The sequence below is a fragment of the Lagopus leucura genome, unplaced genomic scaffold (genome assembly GCF_019238085.1).
Source record: "Lagopus leucura isolate 7727_CA_CO unplaced genomic scaffold, USGS_WTPT01 Super-Scaffold_741, whole genome shotgun sequence".
Lineage (NCBI taxonomy): Eukaryota > Metazoa > Chordata > Aves > Galliformes > Phasianidae > Lagopus > Lagopus leucura.
In genome coordinates this window covers 8,048,466-8,062,115 of record NW_024962256.1, presented here as the reverse complement: position 1 = coordinate 8,062,115, position 13,650 = coordinate 8,048,466, and the positions used below count along the sequence as shown (strand labels likewise).

The following is a 13,650-nucleotide window of genomic DNA, read 5'->3' as shown; positions in this document are numbered from 1 at the left end:
CATGCCGTGACTTTTATCTGCTGTTCTGCCAAGTCCTAACATTAGAAGAAAAACACAAAGGGAGAGGCAGATTGAGAAGATGAGAACAACTGCAACAAATCTCAGTTCAAGAGGTAATTAAGTGAATATTGAAGACTACATCAACACTTCTCGTGGATTGTCAAGGCAATGGGCTGTTTAAAAATTATTTTATTTCTATTATCTTGACAGTTTTGTGCTTCCAAGGATCTCCTGTTTAATTAATAACTTATCATCCACCTCTCACCCATCCTTAAACAACGGCAACCAGTCACTGAAAAACCCAAGCCTCGTTCAAGTCCCCAACATGACCAAATTTAACAGATAATCAACACAATCTCTGCAACGTGGCTCCTGTTAGAGCAGCAAGGGTTCAACCACTGACAGCTGCTCTCTGCCCAAGCAGGAACAACCAAAAAACAAAGCTGTTGTCTTGTCACCCAGCAGCACGCTTAGCCAGGAAATGATGCTCTCAAGAGAGGATTTTAACAGTAATGTGTTACAAAAACTTACTGGCCTTCTACATTCAGCTTACTAATTAATTAATCACAAAAGCATAGGCTCTGTGAATCTGTGCCAGCCAATGGGAAAACAATTCCATTTTTCTATCAAGCTTTTTTAATTTAAGAGTTATGCAAATCAGGAGCTGAACTTGCTTTACAGAGCATATTTCTTTAGTTTTTAAATGAACATCTGTGGAAACAATTAACAAGAGCATGTTTTTGTTCAGAAGGATCATCAGAAAGCTGATGCCAAATGAATTATTTTTGATGTTTCAATGCATGCAGTCTCTGAAGTGATTTACTGCAGAAGATGGCAGCTAAATCCACCCTGCAGTCAGTTGAAATGTAGCGTGCTCCTATTCTAAAGGATTCTCATTATGAAAAAAGTAATTGAAAGACTTAATGAAACAATTATGTTAAAAATCAGAATCCGTGGGCTCTCAGTAGTTTTGCATCTAGCTTAGTTTAAAAAAATAACTAAGCTGTGTTTGTCACAGAAAATGCACAAACAGGAGCGCTACACAGCTTACATCTGAAGTCACACTCCAAGCAAGTGACCACCCTGCTGCCTCCCTCTCTCCTCTAGCACAGCAGCAGCTCCTTTTCCAGCTTCCCAGCACGGCATCCCTTGCTGCATGCTGCCCTTATGGCAGGCATAAGCATGCCCAGCTCTGGCTGCACCTGAAAGCTATCATGGAAAAATTACATGAAGTTTCCACTCTCAGCAGCTCCCTGTGTTTATGAGAGGAGGAGAAGCTGAAACAAGCCATAACTAATCTCAATTGATAAACCAGAATCTACACTAATCCACATCTTCCCCTACATGCTTTTTAAAGTTTATTTTTAAAGGTGAGGCTGTGGCAAACACTGGTTCATCAGCTCCAAGCATCCCCATCAGGACAGGCTGTTGCAATTTTGAAAGCAGTCTTTGGGAGCTCCCTTTTGGTTCCAGTACAGTTACCAAGTACTGAATTAGATTTTTCAATATTGTATGGCAACTGCTGAGTCACGGCCTGAACCTCTGATTGATCACCTGAGGTGAGCCATGAGTCAGCCAGAGGAGCACAGGTGAAGGCAATTCACCTGTGCTACCGGAAGGGGTGGAGCCTGGCTCCACCCCTCCTGGACCTATTTAAGAACTGGCTACCAGAGGGGAAGGATCTCTTCTGGAGATCCTCCTCTTTGATATCTTCTAGTGAGCTCAACCCAAGGGTAAGCTCTTCTACTTATTCTCTTTTGTGATCCCTGTTTGCTTTGCCTTACTCTTTTGATTATATTGCAATTATAACATCTTGGTTATACACTTTGCCTTACTCTTTTGATTATATTGCAATTATAGCATCTTGGTTATACAAATATTTATGTCCTTAATGGTCTGGAGAAATGGTACCAAATTAGATAATGAATGCACACTGCTTTTAAAATCAGAACTTCAGTGAAACCAGCAGAAGTACAACTCATAGCACAGGAACTGACCGGTAACTGATGCATCAGGCCAAACTAGAACTCCATTTGAGATATGAAGAATTACACTAAAACTTGGTTTTGTCACAAGGCAGTAGAGCTAAGTTCTGATTTTAATGAACAACCTGTGCAGCAGCCTGCGTGGCTCAGCACCTGCCCATTGCTGAGAGCAGCTGTTAGTGACCATTTCTCGGTGTTTGTCTTCAAACTGACAGTATGCCAAGCATCACAACTATTTGGTTAGTTGGATGTAAGCACTACATGACAGGAAATCTCTTTCTGGGAGATTTTATCCATAGAGAATTTTGCAACTGGAGTAGATTTTTTACTTCATCAGTAATGGTATAATTTGCTGTTGCTTCTAGCTTGGTTAATTTGTCCCTCCCAGGAGCAGTATTTTATGTTCATGCCTTTTCTAATTAAAATCCTCAAAGTGCCAGGAATAAAAAATACTGGTTTTTGGTGGAAGTCTCATTTAATCTGCTTCCTACAAACAAAACATGCGTGAGAAGTACAATATGGTAACAGCAGCATTTGAAATTTCTAATATTATAGGCACCTGAGCTTTTCCTAGAGAAAAAGAGCTGCTTTCTTCTTTAGAAATCCAAACCTAAACACTTTAGTTGCAAGCATAAGCTTTTTCATGCCTATATTTACATACACATGTTCATATATATGTCACCATATTATCCTTGGTTTGGCATGCTTTACAGAATACACCACTTCCTCTGGGCTACAGCAAGACCTTCAGGCTTCACAGCTCACACTGTAACCTTTCCAACCCACTGAGGACATTAACAGTTTATCTTCAGGTCCTTCTAACATCAGTGTAAACGTCTTCTCTATGTCCTGCTCTTGTGTTTAAGACTCATTCATAGCACGGGCCTGCACAGAGCTCAATGGAACATGCTACACAACTCGCTTCATGGTTCTTCTTCGCCTCATCTTCCCATTTATGTCACTGAAGTTTAGCAGACAAAGGAGAATCTGTAGCTCTTCTTGTAAGTCCATTTGCTTCCCCACAGCTTTTTTATCTTCTTTTGTCCCTCTGCTGAGGGTTGAATGAATACCTAGATTATCTCCTCATGGACAACATGCATACAAGACACGCCAAGAAAGAGAGGGGATCAAGTTGACGATCTTGGAAAAGAAAATTTATCTCAACATTTATAATTCAAAGTTGTTTTAGTTAAAATTATTTCTAAGTTATTAAGAACTGGTACAGTTTTGAGAAGATGCAGATTGGTTTATGTGAAGTACTATTAAGAAAATCCTCTCCACAACGAGATCTGTCCTCTGCTCTGTTCACCAGCTGGCAGCATTTGCTGGCTAGTGCTATCTAAATACCCTGAAACAATGGACAGATCAAAACAATGGGAAAGGGGCTACAACAGAGGCGTGATGACAAAAGGACCAACACAATAGAAATGTGCAACAAAGGAAGGGAAGAAGATTGCTCATCTGTATCAGAAAATTCCAGACTCACAGGGGAAAGCTTCACCAAGGAGGAACCCCCAGAAAGAGATCTTTCTTAATTGTAGTCAGCCCTTAAATGGGGTCTAAGAGAGGTGCAGCCAAGCTTCACCCCTTCTGGTCACACAGCTGAATCGCCCTCACCTGTGCTCCCAGGGCTGACCAGGTCCTTTCCCCAGGTGCTCAACCAGTGGTTCAGGCCACGACTCAACAGTTACCATATAACCCACAGTAGTGGAAAACGTTGGTCTGCCATTTTCTCGCTATTTCTAAGTAGTGAAATGTAGGGAATAATTATACAACTTCTTTATAGTTGCGTAATATTTTTCCTTTTCATCTATACCATAAATATACATTTCCCATTAGAAATGATTGTGGCTTTACAGATGTGCAGACAGCTCTAACCATTATTTCAGAAGGGAAGGAATAGATTCCCAACTTCCTTTTCACAATGCCTTCAAATGAAGAACCCTTCTGCAACTCTGAATCTTTATTCTTCTTTCATCTCCCCTCATTCATTTAAAGAGAAGATGAGAACAAGTACAATCATTCATTATTGTGAGAAGTGCCCCAGAATTTGCTGCACCTGTACATATGGATGCTTAACCCTCAGAAAACAGACTGTGTTCTTTTTGTGTGAATTGGAACAAATGCTTGGTGTTACTCACCAAGAACATTAGAGCAGTAGTAGTTATTGGATGTAAGCATTAATGAATGACTGCATATAAACTGGAGCTATATAAGTACCAGCAATGGGCACATTGCCACTGCCACTCCGTAGAAGACAAGTGCTGACTAAAAAGATGTGGAGCAGGCCTGCTGTTTTGTGCACTCTTGATGTGCAACGGGTGAAATGGAAGGAGTGAAAGAAAATGATAGCTTGTAGAGTAGAATAAGTGTATCCCATGTAGGGTGATTGTGTACCTCATTAAAATGCTATAGGCACAAAATTGTGTGGAAAATTGGGAATGCGTGTTTGTTGCCAATTGAAAATAAGCAATGGAATGTATACAGATGTTATTGCACTATTCAAGAAGTATGTAAACACACAGCATGAGTACCACAGCCCAGAGGAATTTGCCTAGTTATCCATGGGAATGGAGACTGAGGGCAGGGAAGCTGCTAGAGGACTCGCTGCATTCTGTGCTAATCCCATAATAGTGAGATGTGCAAGAGGAACCGTACCAATTAACTAGATCCACTGGCTTAAGTAAGTTGAAATATGGGAAAAGTTATAATGAGGCATACTAACTGCAGAACTGGGCAGCAGTCAGATTTGTTTGTAACAATTAAATGGAAAGACTCTAGCAGGATCACAGCACGACGCTCAAGACAAACAAATAAACCCTTCAGAAGTTACGGCCCCTCCAGCATGTATGCATGTGTTACCCGTCTCACACATCTTGCAGCAGAAAGCAAACAAGAGCACACAAAAAAGATAACCACACATTAGGATTTATGAGTAAAATGAAATGAACAACAACATAGATGAGTAACAGCCAGCTTTGTCTGGCTCCCTACTTACTCGGAAAACGAGGAGAAGAAAGGATAAAGCAAAATAGATAGAAATGATTTCTGTGGTAACTGACTTTGAAATTCCCTCTCCCACTGTGGGGCAGAGTGCTGGCTGCCAGGAGCTCATTTCAGCAGCACCTTCAAAGGGCTTTACAAGTGCTGGGTGACTTGGGCTTTTCTGGAGTCATGGGAGGGGCTGTGAATGATGATGATGGCTCTCCTCCTCAGAACTCTGAGTAGCAAGAGCTAAAAGCCTTGGCTACCATCACTGCATATTAGAAAATCTGTCCTGTTGTAGCTCTAGAAAAGTTTGTGGTGCTCAGCTGTTGGTTAGTTTTGTTGTAGTAAGCTTGGCTTCCCTTTTAAGTGGTGCTTAGAAGATGGCACCTGAGCCCATCCAAACATCTAGGGCAGCAGTAATACATCAATCTCTATGAAACTAGGAGCCTAGCTCTGGCTGTGTAGGTGATTTTTGAATACATGGCTTTCCAGAAAATTTGGGTAAAACCCAAGGACTGGCCTTGCCATTCCTCAGTACCAATGGTTGGCTGAAGAGAGATGTGTCTGATGGGCAACACAACTGCTGGGGTCTTGAAGGGTCCCAGAAACTGTAGTACTTCTGAGAGCTTCCCACTGAAGAATACTTCCTTTCTTTCCTATACAATTCCTCTGCTAAATCAGGGAATCTCTGTTCTTCTGGCTTCCTTCTTCTTCAATTTAAACATATTTGTCTTCACATGGAGTTTTGTTTTCAAGGAGAATGCATCCTACAAAGCACTTAGGTTTAATTCAGCATAAGCCCAACATGCTTTGCCACTGACAGGTCCTTGTTCGAAAGCAAGATGTGTCATGCTAATAGGGCAGAGCACAAGCCTAGAATCTCTCAGCAGTTCAGACTCTGTGCACTGCTGGAGGAAAACAGAGCATGGTTAGTGTATGTAAAGTCACTTTGTTAAATATACTGCTGGCCCCAGCCTCACTGTATCTGTTTATTATCTTTGCTCATTTCTATTAAATTTACATTATATTTTCCTTGGAATACGGTCTTTAAAAGACAGATTGGGTATTTATTTTCCTGTAAGTGCCTACTATGTTCCTCATAGTAGCGTATTTATCCTGCAGATCTTCCCTCTTATTAAATAAGTTCTAAACTTAGCACAGATTCTCTCAACTTTAATGCAAACCATGTGTATGGCTTCCAAGGGGCTCAGCTGAGAGCTAGAGCTGGGGAATGGTGTTCTCTGATAAATACATAAACAGAAACAACAACTCATGTCAAATGGCACTGCCTATAACAACATCCACTGCTCTACTTCAATTGTGGGAGAGTGGAAAGGGAAGCCAACATGCAAAGAGGGTCAAATACAGGCTGCTGTTCTTAAGCATAGATTGCTACCAAAGAAAAAAGTTAAAAGAAACCAGATTTTTTCTTTTTACAACTTGCTGAAAACTGAAATGTCACTGCCCAGCAAATTTGCAGTTAGTGTCAAAAAACAAAAGCCAAAAGCAGACGCATGAGAAAAAGAACAGCCAAGCCTGATGCTAACATTCTGAAATGCAAACCATGCAAACCAGTTTCATCACACACTACCTGCTGTGTTCCTTGGCTTGGCGGCATAAGGATGACTCGATTTGCATTGGGAACTTCTGACTAAAAATAAATGCATTTTAAAATTCCAGTCACTATAACGATTTTGACTAATTTTAAGGGATATTTTGTCAATGAACGTTCAGCAGATTCAGTAGCTTTTAAGACGTTGTTATTACTTTCTGAGTTTCAAAAACATCCTAAGTGAAGGAGAAGAAATTCCAATTATTTATGTAAATCATAGAAATCATAGAATCACCAGGGTTGGAAAAAACCTCTAAGGTCATCCAGTCCAACCATCCTCCTATCACCAATGCATGCAAGTGAAATTACTTGTGTTGACTTGAATGAATACATCTTCCTGTCCCTGACTCTTAAAAAATGTTGTGACCAAGCTCTGCCATAACAATACCACTTGGCCAGAACAGCCAACAGCTACAGCAGAACTCTATTTCAGATGCCTCTTTATGACAAAATTTGGCTAACTTTTAACACAGATTGTTGAAGAGGACTCACTTTGCCATGCACAAGGTACAGTGGCTTTACTCAGACCTCAAGAGGAAGCACAATGAACCCAAATGCATTTTGCCATCTACCATAAGATCTGGACAAAGAGAGGATGAAACGTTCTGGTATCTTAACTGCTGAAATTAACAAATCACAACTTTTATTCAAACGCACAGCAACATAATATCTTCTGATACAATCGGACACGGCCAACCACAGCACACGGCTTCCCTTCAGTCCAGCAATTCAAGGAGAGATGACCAAACAGCAATACGCATTAACAAAGCACCCTTCTTCTCATGTAGATATGAATCCCTGAATCAGCACACCAAGGTCACTTGTTGACAAGAACTACTGTGTGTCAGAGCCCTGGGGGCACTTGGAGGCACTGCTGGCCCCCAGAGCCTCCCCTCACCTTGCCCATGGCCCCAGGGCCCACTCCGGGCCAGCACAGCTGCTCCACATCAAACCTGCACAGCCGTGGGCTGACAGCCAGCACCCATCTTGGCCCATCCCCATCCCCTGGAAGGGCCCATGCCTGGGGCTGTCCCCGCTGCCCTGCTCCTGGCGCTGAGGACAGCCCTGAGCGTTCCTTGGGATCCCAACAGCTCCTGACCTGCAGGCAGCAGCCACCTGCACAGTGCGGAGATGTGATGGAGCATTATCATCACCAAATTGAAAAGCAAACAAACAAAAAGTTGCCCTTAATTATCACTGACTGCAATTAAATACGAGTGTAACTGGGAGCAGGAGATAAGCACGAGGCAAATGGTTGGTGAAACAGATTTCTGCAAGGTTTGCTCTCTGGCAGTAGGGAAGGAAAGGCAATCATGCTGCCACACTCACCTGATTTTCTGCACTACTGTTCTCATTGCCCATTCTGATGCTGACGTCCAGTATCACAGAGCAATTAAAGAGACCACTGGAAGAAAAGAAAAAGCTCTTAGTCTTCTGTTAAACAAATAAAACAAAAAAGCTAAAAGCTATACATTTTGGAGGAGCATCATCTCAGTCACCTTGTCTGCTGCCCCTCCTGACCTTCAGTTTTACAGTGATTTTAAATCACAGATTAGGGACGAGAGCTCTTTTGCAATCTCTCCCTGCTGCCTTTCCCACACTGGCTCTGCTTATGCTGACGGACACTCCCTGAAACTCAGCTTTGTTGCTCTGCTTCTGGATTATCCCATGTCATTTGAGCAGAAAGGCATTTTCCTTGCCAAACCTTCTTTGGATGGACAGCCCATATGAAAACTTTATTATGTTAACTGTATTCAAACCACTTTTCTATCCTGGAGACTCTGGACTGAGCCGCAGGCTCACTCTGCCTAGAACCACAACATTATACCTGGCTGTTCCTGTAACAGAAACAATTTCCCATGCATGCCCTCAATTTTAAAAAAGAAAAAATGTATTTTTTTTAATCCTTATTGCCGAAGTCATACCTTGCTTTTCCAAGGTAATATTCTACTCACAGTTTTATGACCTAAAACGCATTTTCTTTACACTTGACAGGATCTGCTCGCTTTAATTACTATTGGTTTTACACTGGTTCAACTCTAATTACCTAATTTCCAGAACAGTCAGCAGCAGCTCTGCAGGCAGTGCCTCCCCAGGCTCCATGCTTTCGCTGCATTTTAAAGGCTGCTCAGAAAGAGTGCGCACAACAGAGCTGCAGACATTTACTTCTTGTAGACATTTCATTTTGGAGCTCAGGCATTTAAATTCGCTGTAATTGTATCATCAGGTGAATATTCCCTTCAATTTTTATTTTTATTTTTCTAAAGAATGTGAGATTGGTCCGTGGCACATGTCAAGAAAACCTCCATTAAAGCCAGGCTGCCAGAGAAAGATTGCACATTGTTAGCCAAGAAAACCATACAAGTTTTTAAGGAATGTTATTACTTATTACTGCAGCACACTTTTTTTAAACTTGAAAGATTATTCTTCTTCACAGGAAGCTTGGAGGGAGAGGAGTTGAGCGCTGTGCTTATAAGCTATGCTCTGTTTAAACTTGAGTGTCTGCAGGGGATATACCGGTGCTTGAACTTGCTCCTGTTGAAATCCCTGGGACCAGGATTGCACTTTTAGTGATTAATTAGCAGCCCTAGCTTTTATCTGCTATGACTACTGCCAAATCCTCTGCTGTTTTAAAGTAGTCCTGGAAGTACACGGAAGACCATAGGCGATATTTTCCCAGTCGCTGTTCTCCAAGCACACAGTGCTCCATCACAGAGTGTGAATGTGCAAAGCTTTTCAGGTGCAGCTCACCAAAATGCTCCAGGACAACAGGTTAAGATTATAATATTTTAAATGTGTGTTGTTATGACAGCATTCTCATCCACTGAGCAGTTAACCGAGGTTACAATGCACAGGAGGGAAACAACGAGCTACAACGAGCTTCCCCCAGCAGCCACACGCTTCCCTAGGAGAGAACAGACTGGCATTTCCACCCACTGACCCACCAGCTTTTCTTTTCCCTGATCCTTTTCTGCTCCCACAGACATCGTGTGGAAACCAAAAGCTCTCACAGCATTCCTCCTATGAGCACTCACAGCGGGAACAGAAGCTGGGGAAAGAACGCAGCTCTCCAAGTCCTCATGTGTACCTCAGTGTGCAATAGGATCATATACACTGATGGAAAATGCAAATTCTACAGTTTTTCAGCATTTGTCAAGTTCTTCAGTGGATTAGGCAGCATATGATATAGTGTTGCTCTATTTATTTTAAATTCACCCCAGTGCATAATATGGTTTCAAGGCTTCTGCACCAATGCCACGATATTGACTGTTATTAACAGCAACAACAAATAGAAGTTGAATTTGTCATACTCACTTGAAAGCAAAAATACTTTATTTATTGTTTTTTTATTAAAATGTTCAGGCACTGAATATAAAATTACAAAAAACGTGGCTCGAAGTTTAGCTGTTGAAAATTTCCACCAATGTATCACGTTGTGTTTACCTACTTTTTTCTCTGCTTAGAGTATGAAGTTTCAGAACGGTCATATAACTGCACATTAAAATTCTCTCAATAATAAAGATAAAAGTGATCAATAAGGAATAATGCATATATTCTCCACTAATCACAGAATCATAGAATCATTAAGGTTGGAAAAGACCTCCAGGATCTTCCAGTCCAACCCTCAATGAGATGTGAGAATGATAAGTGAGAGAACTGCACAGTAACAAAGATATTTCTTCAAATTACAATCTTTTTTACATACATTGTTTTTAAAATCATTTCTCAATGCACAGGCATTGCTTTCATTGTAAAATACGTGAGCTTTATCATATGTATGGAATTTCAAATCAACGTTATAAACATGCTAAAAATCCATTCATAAAATAAACATGGGTTCACCGAAAGATAATCTTTCTCATCTTCCTGCTCTATCTTTTGCAATTTACATGTCATTATTAAAATTCTGTTAGCACCACGTATCTCAAAAATGGCTCACTGGTACCAACTTGGACATCAGCCTACAGGGACTTCTGTATCTATACAGCAGAAAAACCGCTTCCCGGAAAATGAGAGGGAGACCATTTAGCTTTGCACTTACGTTCTGGCACAACCGGGCAGTGCTGGGTGCAGCGACGCTTTCAGAGCATGTCTTCAAACCCTTTCTCCCATCTTTACCTCTTGCGTTTTTGCCTTATTTTCCTCCTGCCTCTCCTCGGCCCAACACCAAATGTAGGCTTTCTTTCAGGGACCCACCTTCATAACCTGCTCTGCAACCAGCCTGCCTCCACCCCAGGCAAAAAGCAAACGAGTTATTCCTCCTCCACCCGGCCTCCCCCTGCTCCGCCGGGCCGCTGTGGCTCTGCCTTCCATAAATCCTCTGCTAATGGTTTTCAAATATGTCAGCCTGGAGAAAGCAGCCTTTGGTCAAAGCATATTTCACTGCTGGTGTCCCTTGGTCTATGGTAGGAGAGGTGCTTCTTGCACTGCAGTTATGCACGTGTTGCCAAGGGAAAATTAGTACTGGGGGGAATATCTGCTCTGCATTTTGTTTGTCCATTTCACGCTGCCCTTCATTTTATCTCACTACTGTTGAAAGCTCTTCTTGACAGGACAAGGGAAATTGGTTTCAAATTAGAACAGGCGAGATTTAGATTGGATATAAGGAAGAAGTCATTTATGATAATGGCCATGGGGCAGTGGCACAGGCTGCCCAAAAAGACAGTGATGCCCCTTCCCTGCAGACACCCAAGGTCAGAGGATAGGGATCTGAGCATCTGATGGAGCTGTGGGCTTCCCTGCTCATTGCAGGGCATTGGTTGGACTTTTAAATGTCCCTTCCAACTGAAATGATTCTGTGATGCTTTGAAATACCTGTTAATAGGTGCTCCTTTTCAAGTTATGCTGAAATCATTTCCAATACAATTGTCCGGAAGGGAGGAGATGTGACAGAAACCCTTTGAAATGTGATGTTGCAAGAAGTACTGGTTCATGGACAAGCTAATTGCTGTTGTTGATGCGCATTGTCTGTTCAAGCACAGCTTCATTGAGGGGTTCTCAGAAAGACAGCTGATAAGAGAAGGCAGTGCAGCAGTGTTTCATCAGTGGTAACTCCAAGGGATTAACGTGTTTCTGCCCTCACCAGTGGTATTTGATAGTACACACAGCAAAGGAATAGCAAACTGTTGGGTTCCTGTACCTGGAAGAGCTGCACAGCAGCATTACTGAGTCCAGCACACTCAGTTCCTACCTGACATGAATAAGAGGCAGGAATTTCATGTGGCATCTATGTGCTGGGTCTGGCATTCCTGTGGTCATTCTCTGCCTTGGTGTACAAACATCTGGGCTGAGAGCATGAGGTATGTGAAGGGCTGGAATGAACAGCTGCCAGAGTGCTGTGCCTTTACAAGCTTGTGTTTCTTAATGAAGTCAGTGAAGCCCCCAGCACCATGATAGCACCTTAATCCACAGCTACTGGTCAGAATTGTGCAGGTCAGAAACAAATTATTTGTATTTCCTGAGCTTTTTCAGGTTTCATGCTAAGGTATACATGTGGGGAGGTTTAGTGGCATGGGGCTAAGACAAAGTGTCACATAAATCTGTGCTACATCTCAGAGAGCTCAAAATGAAAAAGTCACAGTATATAGTGAAGCTCTGGAACTAAAATACATGAAAGCAGCTGTCAGATCACCTTTGTTCTGTTCTCCCCATCCTTTTTCATGACCCAGAAAATTGAAGTTCATCAAATTAAGGTTTTAGTACGTGCTGCCTTAGAAAACAAAATAGAGCCACGGTGATATTCATTGCCTATAGACAATACATAATGAAATGTTTTTGTTTAGGCTCTCTGCCATGAATTTAAGAACAAGGATCCTGTGGGAGCTCAGGGAAGCACAAGCCTGACAATATATCCTCACTTCTGCTAGTTGGATTATTTCCTCATGCAGAAACTGAGCTCATATTTGGTGCTATTCCATTTCCAAAGCTAAGGCGAGAGAATGCCACGAGGTGAGAGCGAGGCAGCTGCCCTGCAAAACAACCGTCTGGCAACATGTTGGGGAAACCAACCTTTTGGTAGACACTCATGATTTCTGGTTATATATTTGTCTTTTTCATCAACATGTGTGCAAGGGAGTAGCCCTCTCTCTGATGGGTGAACCTTGTGTAAGTTTGCAGAGCCACGCAGACAGCTGCTCTGCTGCCAGCAATGAGTCACGAGGGAGCGGCAGACGCACTATGAGCAGCAACTGCTCCGAGCTCCGGGCCCAGAACAGCTCTGTCAGACAACACTGACATTACATTTTGGCCTTTGACAGAGCTTCATTGGTTTTCTGACCCACTCTGGTGTCTCAGGCCCTGTCCCAACTATGCCAAGCAGCCTCTACTCACTGCTAGTAGTTCCAACCTATGCAGATGCTGCTCATCTGCTCTGTACCGGTAAGAGAAGTCAAATCAGTTTGCATAAAACATGACTTGTGAGAGCATTCTTCATTCTCTGATGTCTCAGTTTATTCTTTTTGATTCCACAACAGATGAAGATGAAGAAGTACTCACACTGGGCTGCTTTCCTGTGATCCCTCATCCACACTTCTTCCTGCAGGGAACTCCAAATCTTTCTTGGTCAAAAGAGGATCTAACCCAGGAGGATTGGAGGACTCCGAGTAGGGGAAAGCACAGCTCATTCTGAAAGGTGAGGTATGTATCTGGTTAATGAATTAAGCACTTCATTAAGATCCAAATAGCTTGGCATGCATTATTCTATTTAATCCTACTACATACAATATTTGGCATAATTACCAACCACACACTACTCAGATACCTCAGTTTTATACATAGAGTAAATGCTACCTGAAGTATTTATATGGGACAATTCAGTATGAGTTCAGTTTGCTTGATGGCAGAAGTGCTACCAAACAACACAGAACATTTTAATGTTTCTCATTTGTACATGACAGACGTGACACACCAAGCAATAAAAGACTGCTGGAGCACTGAGCATGAAATCATGCACCAGCTGTTCTTGCAGGTAGGAGGAAAGAAAAGGGGAGTGCTCAGTATTTTACTCTTCTCCGATCTTGATATCACTGCTATAAAATAATTTGTATTTTCTGCGTATCAGAATAA

At 42.1% G+C, this 13,650-nt stretch overlaps 1 protein-coding gene across 6 annotated transcripts in view; it reads right to left on the bottom strand.

Moving 5' to 3' along the window:
• TACC2 (transforming acidic coiled-coil containing protein 2) overlaps positions 1 to 13,650 on the bottom strand; it is a 117,520-nt gene that overhangs the window by 93,688 nt on the left and 10,182 nt on the right. For all 6 annotated transcript variants that reach the window (XM_042863811.1, XM_042863810.1, XM_042863814.1 and 3 more), the window contains exons 2-4: positions 13,081 to 13,209; positions 7,915 to 7,990; positions 6,565 to 6,624 (exon numbers count right to left, since the gene is read on the bottom strand). In XM_042863811.1, the coding sequence (XP_042719745.1) occupies positions 6,565 to 6,624; positions 7,915 to 7,990; positions 13,081 to 13,208 (264 nt within the window). In that variant the 5' untranslated portion in view covers position 13,209. The remainder of the gene's footprint in view (positions 1 to 6,564; positions 6,625 to 7,914; positions 7,991 to 13,080; positions 13,210 to 13,650) is intronic.